Source organism: Amaranthus tricolor, chromosome 2 (assembly GCF_026212465.1).
Source record: "Amaranthus tricolor cultivar Red isolate AtriRed21 chromosome 2, ASM2621246v1, whole genome shotgun sequence".
In the NCBI taxonomy this organism is placed as follows: Eukaryota; Viridiplantae; Streptophyta; class Magnoliopsida; order Caryophyllales; family Amaranthaceae; genus Amaranthus; species Amaranthus tricolor.
In genome coordinates this window covers 32399361-32423463 of record NC_080048.1, presented here as the reverse complement: position 1 = coordinate 32423463, position 24103 = coordinate 32399361, and the positions used below count along the sequence as shown (strand labels likewise).

The 24103-nt window shown below is 31.2% G+C and overlaps 3 protein-coding genes across 6 annotated transcripts; 1 reads left to right on the top strand and 2 right to left on the bottom strand.

The window, feature by feature from the left end:
• The first annotated feature begins 69 nt into the window (after positions 1–69).
• Positions 70–1075, top strand: LOC130805369 (ubiquitin-NEDD8-like protein RUB2). Its single transcript, XM_057670141.1, has one exon. It carries the CDS (start codon positions 229–231, stop codon positions 706–708), a length of 480 nt encoding a protein of 159 aa, XP_057526124.1. The 5' UTR covers positions 70–228; the 3' UTR covers positions 709–1075.
• Positions 1076–4057: 2982 nt separating this feature from the next.
• Positions 4058–11935, bottom strand: LOC130805732 (lysM domain-containing GPI-anchored protein 2-like). The gene is made up of 5 exons (XM_057670517.1): positions 11284–11935; positions 5125–5245; positions 4860–5050; positions 4215–4326; positions 4058–4121 (listed from the first exon to the last, which is right to left on the bottom strand). The coding sequence occupies exons 1-5, from the start codon at positions 11933–11935 to the stop codon at positions 4058–4060; spliced, it is 1140 nt and encodes a 379-aa protein (XP_057526500.1).
• LOC130805368 (glycerol-3-phosphate acyltransferase 9-like) lies at positions 10892–23562 on the bottom strand. 4 transcript variants are annotated; one of them, XM_057670139.1, is made up of 13 exons: positions 23262–23562; positions 23113–23170; positions 20841–20959; positions 20153–20252; positions 18668–18763; positions 18459–18555; positions 17935–18022; positions 16829–16925; positions 16655–16740; positions 16026–16184; positions 15847–15945; positions 15290–15370; positions 10892–11488 (listed from the first exon to the last, which is right to left on the bottom strand). In XM_057670139.1, exons 1-12 carry the CDS (start codon positions 23384–23386, stop codon positions 15322–15324), a joined length of 1173 nt encoding a protein of 390 aa, XP_057526122.1. In that variant the 5' UTR covers positions 23387–23562; the 3' UTR covers positions 10892–11488; positions 15290–15321. The 4 variants fall into 4 exon arrangements, with proteins under 4 accessions (XP_057526122.1, XP_057526120.1, XP_057526119.1 ...); XM_057670137.1 differs by having other exon boundaries at positions 10893–11493; XM_057670136.1 differs by lacking the exon at positions 10892–11488 and having other exon boundaries at positions 15083–15370; positions 23262–23561.
• Positions 23563–24103: the final 541 nt, after the last annotated feature.

Genomic DNA, 24103 nt, shown 5'->3' with positions numbered 1-24103 from the left:
TTAATTGAGACTTTCATTTTCATTTTCATTTTCATTTTGTTCTTTTTCTTCCAAATTGGCCAAACGAAAAATAAGACTTTTTTACTTTTAAAATCTCATCTTAACAGTCTTACCTTAATCTGATTACCTCCTGCCAAACACCCGCATATTGAAAATCAAATCTCGGCTTCAAAGCTAAAACCCTCTCATCTACTCATTTCCACTCCAGAAAAATCCCAATTTCCAATTATGCAGATCTTCGTGAAAACCCTAACAGGTAAAACCATAACCCTAGAAGTCGAATCATCAGACACTATCGACAACGTGAAATCAAAGATTCAAGACAAAGAAGGAATCCAACCAGATCAACAACGCTTAATCTTTGCAGGAAAACAGTTAGAAGATGGAAGAACATTGGCAGATTACAACATTCAGAAAGAGTCAACACTTCATTTGGTTCTTAGACTTCGTGGTGGTACAATGATCAAAGTTAAAACATTAACTGGGAAAGAGATTGAAATTGATATTGAACCAACTGATACGATTGATAGAATTAAAGAAAGAGTTGAGGAAAAAGAAGGGATTCCACCTGTTCAACAAAGGTTGATTTATGCCGGAAAACAACTTGCTGATGATAAAACTGCTAAAGATTATAATATGGAAGGTGGGTCTGTTCTTCATCTTGTTCTTGCTCTTAGAGGTGGTAGTAATGGTGAGTTTTCTGGATAATGATTGAAATCGTTTGGGATTTTTGTAATTTAAGTGGGTTTATGAAAGAAATGCTATTGAGTTTGGAATTGTTGGTATTAATGAAAGTTTATGGTCCGGATTTTCATGGGTTTTAATTAATCAATGAATGAAATTGTGTGTTTTATTTTTGATGTTTTCTTAGTTGTATATGGTTGTACTTCTACTTGATGTTTATTTGGTTGAGTTGATGCTTATTTTTATGGGTCATGGTGAGTTTCATGGGTGAAGATTGAATCTTTAGGGTTAGTTGTAATCTGTAATTGGGTTTACAAAAGAAATCTTTGAGTTCGGAATTGTTGAAGATTTGGATTATTATGGGCTTAAATGAAATTGTGTTTTATCTTGATGTTTTCGTTATGGGTGTTATTTGTACTTCAATTTGATTTTGATTTGATTGAATTAATATTATGTTGATATGATATTTATGGAGCATTGCTCAGTTTGGATCAGTCTTAAGGGGTGTTTGGTAAGAGTTAAGAAAATGTAATGGAAAGGGAATTGATAAAAGAGGGACAAGGGCAAGAATAAGGGTTGTAGTTATTAGTTGGTTGGTATAACAATGTAAGGGAAACACTTGTTGGAATTGATAAAAGAGGGATAACGATAAGGATAAGAGTTGTAGTTATTAGTTGTTTGGTATAACAACGTAAGGGAAACACTGGTTACATTTTCCCTGTTGGTTGGTATAAAGATAGCGCAAGTAATGTAATTGAAATCTGGTGTAGTAGTAATGTAGGTCAATGCCAATATAGCGTATAGAAGCTTTAGTGTAGCCATAGTGAATGCCAACGAGTGGCTAACGATATAATTTTTCACTTCGGAATGAAACTCGTCAACTACCTTATGTTTATAGCTTTCTTTAATTTTGGTTCCTTCTACCACCGTTGTTCCTTCTCCAACCCGCATGAGTGCGTGGGAGTCGAGAGGTTAACCTCAACTATTTCTGGTTACTTTTGAGCGATAACACTAGAGTGGAAACGCTTATCTATTTGAAACGGAAACAATTACTTTGAGATCATACCAAACCACTTGTAAAGGATAAGGTTAAATGATTTCGTTTCCTGCATTAATAAATCACATATCAAACATCCCCTTAAATTCTACCACATTTCTTCATATTGTATAGTATTTAGTGGCAAGTTTCAATGGAGAAATACCTCCAACATGAGTATAGTTAGCTTTATAGGCACAGTCATCTAAAGGTTCATTGGTTAAATTAGTAAACTCCATTTACAGCTTTATCGATCTCTTCAATTTGCCCAGTAGAGTCGTCAAGAATAACACTCATTTTATGTTCAAATATGACTTCCTAGTGAGCTTTTTTGCCAAGTTTTTGGAAAGACAAAAGTTTATACTTAAAAATGGTATGTCATAGTGTCCTTTTGAGCTAAAGCATGCCAAGATGGGTATCCTATGACTGTCCAACATTTTTGGTCAAGATGTCCATTAGGCAGTGTACTGAGGAGAAGCAAGATTCGTATAAAACACTGCCAATGAATCACCGTCCTCCGTAGTAGTTTGCAAAATTTGACATTAGTTCTCTTGTTTACAATAAAGAAACAACAAAGAAATTTAATGCAAACAATAAGAACAACACCAAGAATTTAACGTGGTTCATTATCAATGTGATATCTGCATACACTGGCACCAAAAATAATTTCACTATAAACTGCAAGCATGTACAAAAATGAACTAAGTTTTGTGTAATGGCTCACTTTTTACTCTTGTATTCTCTATGAAGACCCTAGCCCCTAATTGAGGAAGGTATATATATTAATCTCCCAAAAAGAATAGACCGGGGCTCCAAGTCATACAAAATAAACAATGTAAGAACTGCTTCCCGTAATTACCAAGCACACAGCCGAGTCGGCTTCAAGCATACACGAGCACACAGCCGAGTCGGCTTAAGCTTCTGAAAAAAAACGCATCAAACCAGCACCTTTAGCCAAGTCGGTTGTCCTCCACGCACCATGAATGCCGACTCGGCATTTACCTCTGAAAACTCACTTCAGTTTAGCCCCTCACAACGATTGGCTACACCACTGCATCCACCAACGCTGACTCGACATTGGCTACTGTTTTCCACTCGTTGAGGCCATTGATTCATCTTCCCCACAAACATGACTCTAGTTTGAGTCACCATTATCAACATTGTTGAATGATATTACATGCCTCATTAAAAAAGGTAAGGGCTGCCTCATCAAAATATGGCTTCTAATAGTGCTATAAGAGTCACTTCAGCCATTTATGAATTGGAAAGGTTGTTTTTCATCTTTTTGAGTTTGAAAAGCCTTTAAATGACATTCATTTTAGTAGTGATAATGGTAATGATCAAGGTCTATCTAGGACCATGGAGGGGTAGAATCGAAATAGGTAAAATCAAAACGTAGAATCGTGTGATCCTACAAATATGCATTAATATGCTTTGTATGATTAATTATCTATTATATTTGTTTTTTAAAGTTTTAAGGTGTAAATAAAAACTTATTTTACTTCATCTATTAAGTTTTAAAAATTAATATTATGAATAATCATTTTTTAAAGTAAAAATCATGAAAAACTTAAATTTTATAAAGGTATTGATATTATTATATAAGATATAAATATATAATAAGTGAAATTAGATCATAGAATCATGTTATAATCTTCAATTTTAAAAGGACACACAGTTAGTTTCTTAAGAGGTCATCTTTTTGAGAGACGTCTCTCAGATCCAGCCCATTGAAACTTAATGCTTATTTATATTATCCTTAATGTCTATTTGCCGTATCTTTAATGTCTACTCACAATATCTTAAATGTCTATTACATCATTTTTAATGCTCACTTACAATATTTCATAAAAATATATATAATGGGTCGACCCAATTAGAGGTGATCTCTAAAAGAGACCGTCTCTCACAAAAATTTGTGAAGGACAAATTATATGAAAAAAATTTACTAATGAATTCACATTTGTAGGATCAAATTATTGAATTGTTGGATTGTAAAATCGTATAATCGAGTTATGATCCCAAACACTCCTCCATTATATATATATATATATATATATATATATATATATATATATATATATATATATATATATATATATATATAAAAGTCACTTATAAGGTTAAGGATTTTAGGTTAACAACTACAACCAATTGGTAGTAATAACTATTATGTGTTACTCTTTAAGTTTATAAAATGATATATTATATTCTCTTTCTCTTATATAAGACAATTCATATGTTAGTAGTAATGGGCATTTCAACAAGTGTTTGCATGATCAAAAACGACAAGAAAGAATTCAAAATGACATTACATTATTAAGCTAAATGGTTCGCTTATGAATGGAAAGGCAATTTATCCCCTACAAAACTTACATCCAATTTCTTGACACCCCCAACACTAAAAAAATCAACCAAGCAATGAAAAACAAAATCTAAGTTCTAATGTAATAAGAGAACATACATCAAAAAACTTCATATGTGAACCGTTCACATAAATCTATGGAGCATGATCAATTGGAGATTTAGCAAAATAGCACCCAAACTCCAACTTATCTGATAGATCATCTTCTGAGCATGATTGCTGTTTCCATTTGATCCAGGATCTGCATTAACATTCAAGTATATACCAAATTAATTATCGTCAATTAGTTACTATGTTTAACTACGATGGCAAATTTAGAACACTAATATAGAACAAGTCGAAAATTCTACTTTGCATGCATAGTTGTCGTTTTTCAATGTTATATACACAATTTAATATTTATATGATTTTAAACAAATTATCCGGATTATAGCCTCAAGGTCGTTCCTTACCCTATGCAAGGTAGACATTTGCCTAGAATTCAAAGTTTGAAAGGAGCCCAATACCTTAATTTATCAATGTTGTAGTGTAGGACGTAGAACATTGCTTGTAAAATTGTAATTTTACTTTTGTCAAATGCCTATAAATACCAAAATCAACCTTCTATAAAAAGAGTCTATTTCTTTTATTTTACCTAGGGCCAAAATATGTCAGAAACGACACTACGTGATCTAGGCAGATCAGAGCCTAAATTCGCCCGTTTATATATCAATGATAACTGAACTAGCTAATTAACGATTTGGTTAGGAGAATCTAAAGAATGAAGATTAATACCAGCACAAGTGTCTTCAGCAGCAAGGGTTGTAAGAACATTTAGTTTGTTATAACCGGCATAGGCACAAGTTGAGCGAGTACAGTCAGATAACATAGTCGAGTTGCCTAGCGACAAATTCGAACCAGAGCACTGCATAGTCGGACATGTTGCCCAATTTATTGCTTTCAATCCTGATGGTTGACACTGCAGCCTGTACAAACCATGCCAATTACATAAAAGAATCTTATATTGATTTTAGATGTAAAGGATAATGAAAGAAGTTACCTGAAGTTATTTGTGGCGTCACACTTGCACATTACGCAGTTATTGGCCGTGTAAACGTATGTTCCATTTGCTACTAGCAAGGGGGCATCACGGGAGGTGTTGTTTACACTCGAATTACAAGCTGTATCAGTAAATGATATTTATAAGCCTATAAAAGGTTGCACATATGAGCGCGCTATAAGTTACAAGATGATGTTACAACATGTTTTAGTCATTGTTTAGCACATCCTTGCCATTTTTTACTATAGCTAGTCTCTTGAGAGACGTATCTCAAGCCCAGCCCATTAAAGATTAATGCTTACTTATCGTATTCTTAATGCCTACTTAATACTTACTCACTGTATCTTTAATACCTATTTTCAATATCTTAAATGTCTACTTACATCAATCTTAATGTCTACTTACAATATTTTAAAAAATATATAATGGGTTGGCCCAATTAAAATTGGTCTCTCAAATAGACGTCTCTCACAAGAATTTGTGTTTTTACTATGAGAAGCTAATTGCTAAACGCGTAAACTAGTAAACCACGTATCTATTGTTGGAAAAATAATCCATATGTAATCCTAAATTGAAGAATTAGAGAAATGTTGACTAGCTTGATAGACTACTCCTTTAGTTACCAATTGGTTTTGGAATGGAACCTCATCGGGTTTGTGTGCAGCAAACTCTAATCTTATGCGGGTTTTTGTTGTGTACAAGCCCAATAACAAATTTATCATGGCATCAGAGCCGATCGTTTTCAATCAATTTGAAACGAAAAATCTCGGTCTTCCATAAAGAAAAAACAATGTGTGAATTAGAGAGAGGTTGTCTAAGTTCTATTACCAATTGGTTGTAGGATGAAACCTCAACGGGTAAGTTGCAGTCAACTTTCCTCTTATGCGGGTTTTATTGTACACAAGCCTAATAACAAATTTATCACTTCCTATGTTCTAGTGAAGATGCGATACTAGCTCATTTAAGCAATTTGATAAATTTATACATTGAAAGAGTCTGCCGTAGCGTCATATAAGTGAGAGTAAATTAGTAAAAAACACTAGGTAGTCCACAGTCCTTGTTCATCTAAAATCACGTAAAGTTTGTGCTACTCTTTCTAAAAACAAGAAAAAAGAAAGTAAATGTATTAAAAATTCTTGTACGAAACAGTCTCACCACATATCATGCTTTATACATAAATTAAATAACCTACTTAATACAAATTATCAATACATAAACTTCTTGTTTTGAGCAAGTATAGCTGTAAAGGTATTTGAAGAGTAAATAACTTGGTTGGATCCGTTAGCTGAAAATTTTAGGTGGGTTGGGCCCATGGATATTTGGCTTTAGTGGGATAAAGTACCAACTTGCCCACTATTTCTGTATATAAATGCTTCAGCTCATTTTATTTCAAGTTTTCTGGCTGATAATAATGATAATACCTAATAGGCTATGAGCTATTTTTCATTTACTTTCCGAAAAAAAAACATTATTATGTTTGTAGAATGGCTATTTACATATTTGACTAATTGGATGTCTACTCACGTGTTTAAGTCAGTGTTTAAGTCAGTTATTTAAGCTAAGTAAATCTTTGGTCAAAATAGTTCTAAGTTATTGACTGTTTATTAAATAATGGTAAAAAGGCTAAAAACAATCGGTTGCTGGCGTTTGGTTATCTTTTTTCTAGTGGCTTTTTGTTGATCAGAGTTGGCTTTCCATCCGGCTAAAAAAGCCAACTCTTACACTAAAATATTTTGGCCAATTTTCTTTGCTTTTCTCTCAGAATTTTGGTTTGTTGACTCTTTTTTTTATAGTCAACAATTAATATATAATTTTACCTAATATCTCACAAAATAGTTGGCTAATAATTTTCAATTTTAACTTAAAAATCATTTACCATTAATAAGTAGACTTGCTTAGTTTTTAATTTTCCATTCATTGATTTTTTAGCAATATATATATATATATATATATATATATATATATATATATATATATATATATATATATAAAAGTAACTTTTTTTTTTGAGATAGTATAAGTAACCTCTTTAAAAAGTAAAATTCACAAATGCATTCTCACAACAAACACTATATACTTTATCCGTTCTATAATACATTTAATTACGATCTATTTGGTAATGGATATTGGGAATGATAATAAAAAGTTAGTGTAATTTCGATAAGAATATTTCTTTACAAAATTAATAGTCATACTTATTCTACTTCAACAATCTCAATTTCTTCACAAAATTCATTTTAATGTATTATATAGTAATAAAAATTGTGATTTAATAACTCAACAAACACCATTTTCTCTTTCTTAGTCAAAAGGACAAAACACTAGTAAATTTAATGCTATTGGTGTAGAGGAGTAATAGCACGTTCTCTTGTTTTCATGAAAGATGATTTAGTAGAAATATAATTTATTAATTTCTCTTTATTGTAAAACGTAATACGAGTTAAAAATTCTTCATTTTCTGATTAAATAATTCAAAATTATTAATTATGTTAAATTGATGAACCATTTAGCTAAACATAGTGCAAATAAGACAAAATTATAATATAATACTCCCATTGTTCTTTCTGTTTATTTTTTTACAATTTTTAATGCAAAGTTTAAATCTCAATATTTCTAAATAAATATAATACAATTATACTAAATACATAATAAAAAAGTATACATTAAGACGAGTCTAACAAGATCTCACATAAATATATTTATCTTCTAAATATATCTCAAAAACATTAATTAGATTTCTCTCCTTAAGATGAAGGAAAAAACATTTAAAAACAGATAGAGTATTAATTAAACTATTCCAAAGCCTTTCACTTAGCATTAATTTATTCCATATAAGAGTAGCATATCAAATTAATTTTTCAAATATCACCAATATTACTTTATTGTACAACTTGAAAAAACAAGCAACCTTTTTTATTCTATATTTGGATACTTCTCGATATAGCTTAGTTTGCACCTCGTTATTATAAAAGGTGTACTCCCTCTGTCTTATAGAATTTGTAGTATTTTTTTATTTTGTTCTGTTCCACATATTTTAATTTTGGACAATTTATCATTATTTTTTTTAATTTTATTCATATATTTTAACTCTCTTTTAACTTTATCCACATAATTTAATCTCTATCTTCATTTATTACCACTTTCTTAAAATTTACCATCGTTCGAAGTAATACACAATTTCTACTAGTTTAGTGGTTTATATATGAAATATTAGACCAAGTATAATTTATACATAAGAAAAATAGCCCAACTTATTTGGTGTTTGCTAGGATTTTACTTTTGTACTTTCTTCGTCTTTGTAAATTAAATGACTAAAAATTTAGAATTCGCAAGAACGGTAAATTCGCAAGAACGGTTAATCTTCGCCCTTTATAAATTCATTTATCATACCCACTCCTTGATTATTTAAAAATCCTATAGTACTACTTTCTATTCATCTAAAATGGAACACTTTCTTTTAGAACACTATTTATCTATTACTCTTAAATTGCATTTTATTATTAATCTATAAGTTAAAACGTAGTCATGTGGGATCTTATTTGATTCGTTTTGATGTAAAGATTATTAATATCAACATTTTATAATTTTTAATTATACATAACTCGATATTAACTCGATATATTAAAGATCGAATAAGTACATTAGATAGGATGCATAAAGTAACTGTCAATTTCTTAGTGTTAGACAATAACTTTCCTAAAAATTTAACAAAATGAAATTTCTAAAATTAGGATTTCTCGTGAACATTTATTTCTTACGTCAAACAAATAAAATCCTAATTTAGAGACGTACATTCGACCATTCAGGCAAATTTTGGATATAATATCTCGAATCAATTTAATTTTAATTTTTGTCAGTATGTAAAAATCTTAATAATTTGATTTAACTTCTATATACGAATCATTTCGAATTAAATCGACTCATACTCAACTCAATTAATCAGAACAATCTTAAACAAAATATTCATGTTCACTACAAGAAATATCATTTTTACTAACAAGTTTTATCGACGACTATTTTTTTCTCATTGCGAAAAATAAAAGTCGCTGCAAAAAACATCAGACTTTTGCAACTACAAAAATCATTGCCAAAACCTTTAGTTACAATCGTACCCGCAACAACTAAGGTCGTTGAAGAAAACATGGTTAGCAACGAAAATCAATTTTTTGCAATGATTTTTGTTGTTGCTAAAACTGATTTTTCTTATAGTGGTTATTGGACCACCAAATTAAGTAATTCATAAATACGTATCAAATACTTTCTTCCTTCTGAAAAATTTGCTATATTATAGTGTTAACATTATTTATTATTCAAACTTATTTTAGATATATATTATAGTTAATGTGTAACAAAATATACAATCAATTAGTAACTTGTTTGAATTGTCTAATCTCATATTTTCATGATAATAACTTTTTACATAATTTTTAGTTATACGTAATTTAATATATAAATAATAAAATAAGATATAATATAATGAAAAAAAGTCATTCTAGCAAATATGATATTAACATTATTATTATTATTATTATTATTATTATTATTATTATTATATGCATTGCTCAAAGAAAAACACGTGTAGTTGCAACCCGTGGGTAGGCACAAGCAGGCTTTTTCTGATAGCAAAATCCAAATTAAGAACTATTCTTTCTTTGTCATTATCATTCTCGACTTCGAATCTTTCCATTCATTTATTAGTCCCACTCCCACTGATACTGTAATGGAATGGCAAATATTTTCATTGCTCTATGGACTCAAATAAAAATATACATTAACATTGTTTAAATATTAATCCAAACTAGAGAAAGTATAACTTAGTTAAATAATTAATTTATTTGTCATTCTTAATATTTTTTGAATTGCATAATATATAGAGAAAAAGAAAACTAAAGTAAAAATGCAATATCTATTCATTCTAAGATTTTTGAACCAATAATTTACTTTTAGATAATAAGTGTGGGATGCTAGTTTAATGACCATGACTATAATATGTTATAATTATATTAATGACAAATAAATATCCGTATGCATCAAATTAATGGGTATTTTCTTTTAAAATTTTACTCATCTACTCAGCCCCAAAATATTACTTATCATTTTAAAAATAGTTACTCTTGTAAAAGACCATCTTTAAAAAAGACGATCTCAAAACTTAAAATCTTTATTCTTATTTTTCTTTTAAATATTATTTGAATGTATTTCAGTTTTATTTTAAATTTTACGTGCCTAAGGTCATAACTTATACATGGAATAATCCGCTACATATTTCACTTTAATCGGTCCTATGTAATTTGCAACTTATATTTTAAATTTTGACTATCACACTCTTATTAAATTTCTTTTTCTAGTACAAAGTCGGTGTAAAAAAGTGAAAGGGCATCAAATAGAGATGATATGTCATCTAACTAAAAAATAAAACTGGATTTTCAACTTATCCCAAACATTTAATTTATTTATTCATCTAATTTATATATTTCATATAGTTTATCTTATTGTACCTTAAAATTTAACAATGAAATTAAGGAAAAGTGACAAAAAATTCAACCTTTCACCCTTTATAATCATACTTTTAGATTATTTTTTAATAAGTTAACTTTTATTATAAATTTGCTTACAACATATCATATACTAATAAAAAGTATGTTATCAGTAAACTAAAAAAAAAATTAAATTACTAACATTGAACTAAAAACAAATAGTATATTATTTTTAAAATACAACAAACGAGTAAAATATTAAATTATTAATATTACTCTATCCTAACTTCAATAAAATAGCTCTAATTTACGCACTAGTATAGAAATCAAAACACAATCAACAAGAAGATAAGAATTAAAACACACTAATAAATGGTAAATAGAAAGTACCTTTTAAGAGGAAGGTCAAGCACTTACCGTGATTATAAACCCCACACATCTTACATTAATTTTATTTAATATTTATTATTTTTTATGATTCCTGTATATTTTTCATTAAAATTACAAAATTATTTTTTTATTAATTTTATTTTCTATATTTTTTCCACTAACTTTCTTTTAATATTATTTAATATTAATAAAATAACTCCAATTTGACAGAGTATATAGAAATCAAAACACAAACAAGAAGCAGAGAAGATTAAAGTTTAAAACACATTAATAAATGGTAAAAAGAAAGTACCTTTAAGAGCAACATCAAGCACTTGACCAGCAACAAGGTTCTTAGGATCAGAAATATTATTAACCTTCATCAAACTCTCCGAACTTATCCCAAACTCCGCCGCTATTTGATCGACACTACTTCCATTAGCCACCACGTGTCCATAATGAACAACTTTTTCACCATCCACGTCATCACAACTACAAGGAAGTGGGACCCACAACTTCTGCCCTACAATGATAAGATTAGGGTTCTTAATCTTATTAGCACTCACAATTGTTTTATAATCAACTAAACCTCCAAACACTTGATTTGCAATATGAAAAAGTCCATCATCTTTTACTATAGTGTATGTAGGTACATGGTTAGATAATCCTACACCGTTGATGCAATGACAAGGGAAAGGAATCTTGACCGTTGAGTTAGCTAAAACGGTGTAATTTGGTGGTGTTGTGGGAGAGAGGTTGTTGACTCCTAACAGCGAACGAAGAGTTTTGACTTGGAAGAGTGATTGGATTTTAGAGATTGGTGTGGTGTTGGGTGAGATGTAGCCAACTAGGGCTTTACATGTGGTTTTTGAGGTGCATTTGAATGCTGGCGGCGGACGTTGCGCCGCCACCAGAAGTGGAAAGAGGAAGAGGAGGAGGAGGAGTTGAGATGAGAGAGTTGCCATTTATTTGAAGGATGGTGGTTTGAAGTTTGAGAACTTGAAATGAGTGTTTGTTTGGGTGGTTTTTGGAAAAAGTTTCAGAAGTTTGAATTTGAGAAGAGGAATATATTAAATGTTGGGTGGTTGTGGAATGAACAAAGGACTATATAATATAACTTGTGTTTAACAAAGTATTGGTTAATTACAATTGAGAGTGGTAGAAATCTCTTTTGGAGGGGTATTAGAGTAATTTAATACTCTCAAATCCTATTCAAATAATCCCTTAGTGCTACTATCATAGTACAATGCAACTTAGGCATCACATCTCCCTCAAGATAGGGTGTTGCAATATTTTTATTTTTGGATGTATTATATCTTTGCTATATTTTTATTTTGAATCATTTATAAATTGTAAAACTAAAAAGTGTAAGCATTGTAATTATTTCATCGAATTTAAGTGAAAATGATATGTTAGAGTTTAAAATGATTTTTGACTTCTCCACATTATATTTAACCTAATTAACCTCTAACCAATCTTCTTTCCATCAATTTTTTACCTCATTTTTTTCTCCAACCTTCAAGCTTCAACAATGACAAATTGAGTTTTACCTTCTCATATTTAATTTTTAGTGTTTTCACTCCTTAAATCCCAAATCTCTTGATGGTAGATAATTTATAGAGAACTATTCTTTGTTTTAAGTTATGCGTATATTTTTCGTGTTCCCAATCCCTTATATATAATATCCTTATGACCTATTTAGTTACTAAAATTGATATACTCATAAGATTAAAACTTATCCGATAATTTTCCCATTGCCAACAATATAGGAAAAATGGAATAATAAGAAGAGTAGTTTAAGTGGTCGTTTCACCAAAATAAACTCGTAACAGTTTTATAAGTCATATTAAGTGATGACCATCCTGAATCTACAAATGCGGTATAGGGTAACTGCTTGAAGAGTGATGATTAAATTATGAATAGGATTATTTATCAAAAATGGGCTTGAAAGTTCGAGCATTTTTAAATTAATACGTAAAATTCAATTGTATACTTTTCATCCAAATACTTATTGGAAAATCAGGGTTAAAGGTTGAGAAACAATTAGGAAGGACCATTAAAGAATAATAATAAGGACAGTGCATTAGTTGCAAGGCTGAGCAACATAGTACAGATACAGTACCTAGGTCACTAAAGTGGTGAGTCTAAGAGACACATTTTTCTGATAAAAACACGCAATGCACCGTAATGTGATCAATGAGAAACTGTCATCTCATGGTCTATAGCTGACTCTGCAAGGACGGTACCTAGGAATTGATAACGACATACTCAGAGGGACGTTTTAGGCTTTCCTAGAAATATGAAATGATGATATATAATACCCATAACCACACCATTTTCCTGGTAACCAATCTTTAATAGTGCAAGTATTTACTATCAAAGATTAATTGATCTTCAAACAATATTTATTGAGTACGGATTACGTTTATAATCTCCAATCATTTTTAGTGGATGAACACGTTTATTCTATAAGACAAAAAGGAATTTAATTACTTAACTTAGGCTTCACGCCACAAATAAGCCCTATTATTAACTCTCTAAGCTAACAGTCACTGTGTAGAGTTTATTAGATAATCATTTGGAATATTTATTGACTTGGACATTGGAGAAGATCCCTAGAGAACCACTTTGGACATCGGAGAATTTAATTACTTAGCTTAGGCTTCACCCCACAAAAAGAAGGCATTTTTAAGTGGTCTTATAGCAAGAAAGGCTAAATAGCAAAAACAAACCCCCAAACTAGCATAATCTTTCTTAAGACAAACACTTAATTAATTCTAACTTAGCTCTTAATTAATTGCGTCCAGTTCAATATAATAATATAGTAAAGTTGGTGATATTTGGAAAAATTAATTTTATATGCTACTCTTATGAGGAATAAAGTAATGCTAAGTGAAGACTTGAAATAGTTTAATATAATTATGTCTTGTTTGAACCGTGGTCCATTTGCGGGTTTAACGAAACTCTACCACGGTCGAGTCGCGTGTTTTATGTGACTCTACCACAGTCCGATCGCGTGTTTTTGCGATTGGGTGTACTAAAAATCAAAGCAAACTTTAAACTGTCGTTAATTCTTGCTTGGTTATCAGCATTTAGCATATAATATATCGTTCGAAAGCTCTTGAAATATAGATTTTAATGCCGAAAACCTTGCATCAATGCAATTTTTCTATAAAATGTTATGGCAAATAGAGTGAACATGTATCAAATTTCAACACAAGCAAACTTTAAATGATCGTCATTTCTCGCTCGGTTATCAGATGAGGCATACAATATATCATTGGAAAGATCTTGAAATTTAACTTCTAATGCCGCAGCAATTGCACTAATGTGATTAATGTGATTTTTCTATCAAAAGTTATGGTCAAAAGAGTGAACATGTATCAAATTACAGCACAAGCAATTTTTTAATTAAGATCGTTAACGATGCTTACCAAATCATTTTGGTGACAATTCTTATTTGCCATAGTGTCGATGTTAAATTTTAGTTTAGAGTTTTTTTAGAGAAAGATAGAGAGATAAAATTATAAAATTTCATTAAAAGGCGATATTCGAAATTCAATATATACATGGTAACGACACATAAAAATAGTGTCGACTTTTAATAATGCCTAATTTTTTTTGTGAAAAACTTAATTCATTCTATCTTTCGTTTCTATGAAGAAGAGTAAAGCTTTTAAATGAAGGTTATTCATTTTAAATTGAGAAATGAATTATTAATACTAAACTATAAAAAAATTCAGATTTATAAACTTTAGGAAATATACTTCATTAAACTACATCAGTGTACTATGTTAACGAATTCAAGTTGTTTTCTTTTTTTGATGAAAAAAATTTTGTATCAAAGAGACTTTATTTATAAGTATACTTCTATGATAACTATTAAGTCATTCATTAAATAATTTCTTAAAAATGCTTTTATATTGTAGAAAGGTTGATAAATAGACGATAAAACTTAAAAATCTCACATGCTATATGAGAAATCATTTCAGGACGAGACCAGACATTGAAATCAAGATGACAACTGAAGGATTAAAAAGCAGCTACGAAAACCTCCGATTTAGTTTAGATTTAATCTCTCAAAAAAAAAAAAAAAAAAAAAAAAAAAAAAAAAAAAAAAAAAGAAGTTCCGCTACAAGTATTTCAAAATGTACAAGTGTGATATTCAACAAGTTCTAATCAAACATATCTGTCAATACCAAAACTTCCTGCAAAACTAAACAAGGGGAAGACAACTACATGCAAAGTCACTTGCAAAACTAAACCTTAAAGTTCTAAATTATGATCATACACAATGAAGGGTTAAAAGAAACGCTAACCGAGAGGACGAGTTAAGCATGGATAAATATCTTCACTTTTCTTGCAATCGTCGCAATATTGATTCAGCAAAACTTTGTTGCCTGCACATACAAGACATTCAATGATCCATTGACAAGACCCAAAATTAGATTTGATGCATTAGAAGTTGGCAATGATTTTTATGATTCAAGGGCAAGCCCTATATGAACACGCTTCTTGCTTACTCTAGCAGGTAACCCTCCTATCACCCAAATCCAAACTCGTTTGAAAGAAGTAGATTACAAAGAAATTTTCTTTAGAAATTAGAAGTGAGAAATGAAACAGCTAGTTCAACCTAGTGTCATATGATTCGCTAATCGCCTCATATTGCGAATCAAGAAAAGCAAATTATGACCGATTTTAGGCTATTTTTGAACCATTTTGAGCCAATCGCGAATTCAAAAGACGAATTAACTACCGAATTATGTTTCATTGGTTCAAACATTTTTTATTATACTTTTCTTTTGGTCATTGTAACGAGAACATGAAACAAAATAGAACTAAAAGATATATCATGATTCATAACTAAAAAACATACTTGCTCTGGGTAAGCCTAGGACTAGGGCGGGAATACTTGAGGTAACCATCCCAAGGAACCTTTTTTAGGCCAGCTCTATGAGAAATCATGTCTCTAACCCTGCAAAAAGAGACGGATAATGTTAGTACAAAATGTATGAATTGATGCATTTTTTTAAAAAGGTGACAATGAACATTCACCTCTCAGCAAATTCAATAGCAGTCTCTCCGGGTTTTAACGTCTGGGGTTCCAGATACCAAACATCACAAACAACAGCCCAAGAAGTCATTAACTGAAGCAGATGCATCGTAAATGACTGCCTGCATAACGGAACGAACTTCAAAATCTTCATAATATAACTACACGTTCAAAGAGAGATTCAATATCATAAGAACAACGAAAAATGCGCGTAAATAACAAGACTAAGCACACAATAATACCAAATGGATATTAAGGGCTCAGCATAATATCAAGTACTTGCGAGCTTTCGGAATTAAAACAGATTGAATACAAGAGATCTCAACATTAAGTCATAGGATAAAACTTAAGTCACAAGAAGCACTTATAAAGAAGCAACCAGCGAACCACCAACAAACATCATACCTTTCTGTTTTAAAACCAAAACAAAACTTGAGGAAGCACTTATACATATGTAGAAGATGAAGAAATTATGTTAAATTAAACTTAAAACTAAAAGGTATCTGAAAAGGCGACAACAATAGCAAAACCAAACAAAAAAAGGGAAATACAGAATTACAGTTAAAAAAAAAAAGAAAAAAAAAAGAGAGAATATTCTTATATATCGTGCAAACTCAAAAGAAACACTTACTTCCTACTATTCCAGAAGGCATCAACAAAAATCTTATTGTACTTGATAGCAACGGGACAGACAGTGCAACCAAGCTCAAATGCACCCTAAACAAGAAAACAAACACAACAGAAAATGGTAATTAATAGAAAATTCATTCCAAGAATGCATATATAAGAAATCAAAGTTCTCTACCTTCTTAAACATGACGGTATACTCATTATTAACACATGTTCCCTCTGGAAATATAAGAAGAGGGTTATTGTCAGGTCCATTAACATGGTCCCTCAACCTGAAACATGAAAGTTAGAATTATTAGAAGAGCCTGGGTAAATACAATTTGTTGTGAATGGACTATGATATTTGACGAAGAACAATAAACAAACTAATGCAAAGTAAACACCCAAAAACAGAGCAAGCAACAACAATAGCAAAACACAAGAATATATGAGGTATCTAAAGATACCTCCCCCTTAAACAAAGTATCTTATCATTAATATAAACTCATTTACACTAATGACTTACCTTACAAAGCTTTAAGAACAATCTCCCAAAGCAAAGATTGAACCTTTACTTCAATCTCTCACAAATATGCAAATACAAAGAGGAAGAACTCTTATGGTGTGAACCCTAGTTTTACTCTCTTGTATATGCCTCTCTCTATCCCTAATGATGTTCTAAGACTCCTTATATACCCTAAAACATATTAGAATAACCTAGAACAAAAGGCTTAAAAACCCAAACAAAACCGGATACAAAACAGAATCACGCCGTTTTCCCCGCTGATACTCGCTCGACACGAGCAGGTTTGGCTCGACCAGTCAAGCGCCTATTCTGAGGTCACTGGTCAACTTCTGTCTTGTGGCTCGATCGAGCCCTTCATGCTCGACCACTCGAGCCACCTTCGAAACCTTCCATTAGCACTCCCTTGCCTTCATCAAGGCACACAAAGTCTCCCACTTTGATCACTTCATCAAGTGATCCAAAATATAAGTTTCCATACCCCTTTGCATACACACTATCACCCTCCAATATGCAAGCCAATGAGTATGCTACGAGGTGATCGAACTCACCTCCATCATGGTGAGATTTGAGGCTTGACTCAACACAATTAAATAAGGAAAATTCTATATATGACCCTAAAGATAAGTTCAAGTAGAAACATTAGACAATATGTGATTTTGTCTGAAATTCCAAGATTAAAAGAAGTACTCCAGAATATAAGTGTATTTAAAGTTTAAAGCTGATAGTTAGCCGATAAGGGCATACAACAAAAAATTGAACCCATTTCAAACACGCACTTTTTTTGTACAATTACGCGATCCTTTGCTTCTGTACGATTGAACCAAATACATCCAACACTTTCTAAAATAGTACTCTGTAGCAAACCTGCAGATGAGCAGTACAAAAATATTTTAGACAACGGGAAAAAATTATATTAATATTTGCAAACAGAACACTCTTTTATGAAATTGAAACTCAGTTTCCATTTGAAATTTCTGATTCAGTGGTTAAGCATGATAACGAATTGGCATATTAATGATTTGAAGTTGTATTAAAAGTAAAACATGAAACACTACTTTTTTAAAGCTGAATTTGCAGATAAAGAAAGTCATCAAAAATCAACAAAATTATGTACTCTAAATCAACATATATATTTTAGGACATTAAATTTTAAACAAATAAAGGGTATTACTAGGACCTATATCCAAAATTTGTTAAAAAAAATAAAAAAATAAAAAAAAACATTATAAACAGCATCTTCTGAAAAATTGAACACATAAAGGGTATTACTGGCACATATGTTGCTTAGAAAAATACTTACCAACCCAACCAGGATGCTTCTGCATGATGACAGCAAAGGCAGTCATTTGTTCTAAAATGATGAAGTCAATCATGGAGGTATGATTGGCCACAAAAACCTGATTTAAAAACAAGAAAGCAAAAAACTTCAGTATCGTTGTAAATATAGAAGATTCTCGTGTATAAAGGGACTGCAACATAACAAAGAAGTCATAATACAAATATTATTACCTGCTTAGGCCTCATAACTGGTTGTGGACCATGATACTTGATAACCCCAGTCCATGATGCAACAAAGAAACAGCAAATCAATTCCACGAGAGAGCGCTGCAGAACATTGGTAAGAAATGGGATTGTGAGGACAAATATTTTGAGGATTTGCACTTGCTTTATTTTTATTGAGTAAGATAGAGTTTGGATCATCCGGGAACCTTGCTGCTTTCATGAAGTAACTATCATGACGAAAGTTTTTGGGAAGTCAACTAAGGTGTGGCCAATATACGATACTTACTTTCTTCAGAACGAGTATTTTTGTATTAGACTAAGGCACCAAGACACATTTTAATCTAGATAATTTTCGTTTCTACAAATATTAATCATCCAACAAAACCATTATGTCCAATTGCCAAGTTTTTACCAACAATTTGAGTTATAGTGTTATACCCACTACTAGTATTGTATTGAGTGTCCAGAGGTTTGGAAAATTAATAGGTATTCTACAAGATTGTATCCAAGTACAACGCCTGGTTAACTTTTTACAAATCATGCTTAAAAATTTTTGAATTCTTATTAACATTGTAACTTCATACGGATCTTGCATATTACTACAAGCTTAACTCCATACCAACATTTTTGCGAATTTTTTGGCCTTTTGTTTAACTAATAATTTGTCTTACGGTAGACCATATTTTTAAGTGTCATTAATCTATAATTCACTAATTCTAGTTGCCATCCTCTCCTCTTCCAGGAGGTCCTTCAAAGTTTTAATGGTGTCTTCTCTCTTCCTCTAAAAATCCCGTCATTAATAGTATCAAAGTCGATATGCACTCGGTTTCATCTTTCTCACCAAACTCATCAAACTTCGTAGCATACCTCTGACCATCATTATCATGAACTCGTAAGCCAAAGCTTTCTTGAATAACCATCAACAATAATCAAGAGAAAACAGAATTTGAGTTCCGCCCATTTTAGGCCACAACTAAAGAACAACAATGTCAAAGCCAAATTCAAGGGTTCATTCTCCTCCAAATATTTAACAGGGTCATCCACAATTAATGGAAGTCAGAATTGAATATGGAAGAAAACTGGAGGCAATGGTAATAGAATTAGTGGTAGTGTTGTTGAGGATGGTGATAACAAGTGAAAAGTACAGAATGCACATTGCTTAATGGAGAAAGGGGAGAAAGAGGGATAAAAAAAGGGAGAGTCTGCAGAGAGTGATGGTAAACATAGGACTAGAACATAGCTGAATCACTTTAAATATGGAGTGAATTATAATTCTTAAGCTATATAAGCATTGTTGTTAAAACTAAACTGAAACTCATCACATAATTTGCATTTTAGACTACAGATTTTAAAGCATTGAACATTTTTTCCCCTTGGGCATCTTTGGCAAGTTTTCAAGACTATAACTGAATTACAAGATATAGGTAAATACTTGTTGAACAAAACATGTATACAGAGACTGATATAGCACAAGTACACAGACAACCATACCTCTATTTTCTTCCTGAGCTTATCATGTCCTTTTAATAAGAAATGGACTGGCATGTAGAGAGAAAGGAATATAATCCATCCAATTGTTAAAACTATGACCCTGTGGCAATTCAGTAGATACGCGTCAGCACAAAAAGTATCACCATTCACCATAAAACTATAGAAGTGTCACAAGCTTGATCACATACACTAATATGCATGACTCTGATTGGATAATGATATGATCTCAAAACCTTTACTCAATTATCTGAAAATAAATTCGCCTATTGTTTATTTTTAAACATACCAACCCATTGGGTATAGTTGCTAAAAATAAATCTACCTATTGTTTATTCTTAATTGCTTGACTTACAAAGAAGGTTAGAAGAAGGTTATAAACAATAGGGGAGTTCATATTCAGCAATTATACCCAATAGGTGGGTGTATTTGAAAATAAACAATAGATGAATTTATTTTCGAAATATTCAAGCAAAATTGATATTATTTACAATTTCGCATATAAGTAAAAAATACAAGAATTGTTTATTATTGTGAAGTAAAAAATTAATTAAGAAGATAGAAATTTGCCAAGTCATACTAAAAAGAATTCAGATCAAAGAAATAACCCAACTCTCATCTTATTCTTAGTCAAATTTTCTCATTATTTATAAAAAAAACCTTTATTCCATTCATGGCCTCAAAAGCTAACCTTACTGGGAAAAGAATCAAGTATCTAACAACAACTCCAAAGCACCACAAAGGAAACAGATAGATGTTCCAGTTCCAGGGCTCTGGAGGATTTGACTTGAAGCAACGCGTAAATGAATCCTGTGCATAGATCACAAAAACAGCAAACTTAAAACAGATCATAACTCATGCACAAGTTTATATCATATCATAAAAAATTCAGGGCGGATTTTCTCTCTCATGTTCATCCGTGTTCCTTCTGGGTTTAAATTTTTGGCAACTAAAGGCCACATTTCAAACACCAGACAGAACTCGCACAATGAACACAAATAGCACAATACTCGCCCAACTAATATCATTTCATGATGCATAGCCAGATTAACTTCACGGAGATGTTCAATACTGACAGCATGACAATAGTTTCCAACCCAATGTTACTGTTTAAGCCTGTTTTCCAATCCATTGATCATTCAAATTGTTAACTTAGGCACATATACACTACAGCACAGAAAACAAAGAATATAAAAACAACAGCAATGCCTAAGCCTTAATCCAAACTATAAAGCACAGACGACTGACTGTTTGAAATTAAATCTGAAAGGAGAAAAATAAGAAAGCAAGCATTCATAGACTTTGACTCCGAGAGCAACGAAATGAGCTAGGTCATCATAATTTTATATAACTTCAACCTAGTAAGACCTGTTGTGCATCACTTAGACATATTGTTACGATTTTATGTTTTAATCTCTATTTTTTGCATATTCCATCAGTCCTACAGCAACCCTATGATTTCCATTAATAAATCTTTACTTCCTGTTCGTTATTCATTCCATTGTCACAACATTTTTGTCTTTAAAGGTAGAGTTGGCTGCTGAAGTGAAACTAGAAATCCCAGTATGAGGTTTCCTCTTCAGCTTGTTATTATAGAAACTTCCAACATATAATCCATATTTCTCAATAATAGAAACTCGAGTTCCTAAACAATGGCAATCCTTGCAATGATTATATAGAAAACAAAGAAAATTAGAGCTCACATGCTCAACATTGATCAACCATCTCGATAAAATATTATTTTCTCATTTGAAGGATAAACCACTGCTACTTATATGTAGCAATCACACATAATGCAACCAACTGCATAGATTATCTAGTGAGAAACCATGAAAGTTCGGGTTCACAGGCTCATTATTGATCAACAACCCTTGATGAAGTTTCTTTTCCTCATTCAGAGCATAAACCATTGCTTCTTATAAGTAGCAATCAAATAATGGCAGTCAGTTGCACATGTCATTTAATATAAAACCAAGAAAGTTAGATTTGGATGCTAATTGTTGATCAACAATCCTCAACAAAATTCGTTGTACGGTTCAGTGTTTAGTTATCATAGATAAATAGCATTGTGGTTCAGTTCGGTCTGTAAACAAATAAGGTTTGGTTTTGAACTAGAAAAACATAAATCGAAATAATAATGGTCTAATTTGGATTTAGTTAAAACCCAAACCGTAGAACGAGCTTTCACCCCTAATAATTGTTGCTTATATGTAGGATATACACAATGGTTGCATTAATCATCTAGTGTAAAACAAAGAAAGTTAGGGCACACTAACTCATTATTAATCGACAGCCTGGGATCAACCTTATTTTCCTTATTCAGATTATAAAACAATGGGACATATATGTAGGTGCAATCAACACATGAAGTCTCTCTCATCTGTCACACCCTCTCACCCAATTCACGATCAAGCCATGAACCCAGCTAAACCCATCAATTCATTTGTTGATAAGCAGGTGCACTCCAAGAAGAAACAAATCAACCCCTATGTTATCCTAATATATAAAACAACCTCTCAAGAGCACTGGATAACTGCACTTCATAATTTTTCAAACAAAATCCATAGCTTTCATAAATGTATGATCAACGAATGGAAAGTTATAAAATTTGATTTAAAATAATCCCACCAATCACTAACCCATTAAAATTGAATTGGGGCAACCCATCAAAGCATAGTCCAAAAATAAATCATTCACCATCGCAACAACGGAGGCAAAACGGATTTGGCAGTGTTCTCTGACTGTATGTGGTGGCAGTAAGATCAAAAACCTTTAAGATACAGTCCTGATACCGGCGTTGTTTTTTCACTATGGATCAAAGTTTTCAAAAAAGTAAACCACAAGAACACAACATTAACAAAACAAAATTAATGCTCAAACTCAGAAGAAACAGAAAAGGGGCACAGAATCAAAACCTTTTTTGGGTTAAAATTATCATTTCAATCAAAAATTGAAGCACTCACATCAACAATGGCACCAGCAACCTCAGTAAGAGCAGGAGAAATATCAATCAAATCCCTCCTGAAATTAAATTCATTTTTCCACAACAAAATCAACAAAGATTCATCAAAAATTAAATTAAAATAACGATTTTGAAGAGGAAGAGAAGTACAAACGAAGTTTGCCATGAGGTTCATGAAGGGATCCAGACGGAAGATAGTCTTCAATGTTGGGTCGATCTAAATCCAATTCAGAACTAACTGTTGTAAGTACAGTCTTACGCTTTGATTCACTCATTTTTTTTCTTGGTTTTCTCGTCTTTGTTCAATCAACAATGGAAGTCCTTTTTATTGAATTGGGTAGGCAAGATGATGAATAAGGGGTAGTTTGGATCATTAGGTTAGATTTGGGTAAAAGTTCAAAAAAATAAAGTTTGGGTTTTATTTATGAATTTAAAGTACTTTTTATTCGAGGGGTGAACTTATAGTGCTTCTATATTAATTTGATTTTTTACAAACTCATAGACGTCTCATTAAAAGGCGCCATATACATATATTAAATAGTTTAATGATATAAATTATTACTCCCTTTATTTTTTAAAGAGTTTCTCACTTTTTATTTTAAAATATTTTATTTGTTGTTTTCATAAAAGAATTTTTCTACTTATATTATAAATTTTAGATAAAAATAATATTTTAATATTTTAAAAATGTTTATGATACCCATATATTTTCCACTAACTTCGTTTTAGCATTTTTATATTTTTTATGTTTCCACATGTTTTCCACCAACTCTATAATAATACTCCCTCCGTTCCTAAATGTTTTTCCACTTTAGGTATTTCACGGGAATTAAGAAAATTAGAATCTTTGGTGGTAGTGGGTATTATTTTAATATGTAATAGTGGGAAGTAATGATTGTATTGGAATAATGAGAGAGAAATTAATTGTAGATATAATTAAATAATCAAAAAAAAAATCTGATTTTATTATAGAGAGAGAAAGTACATGGAGG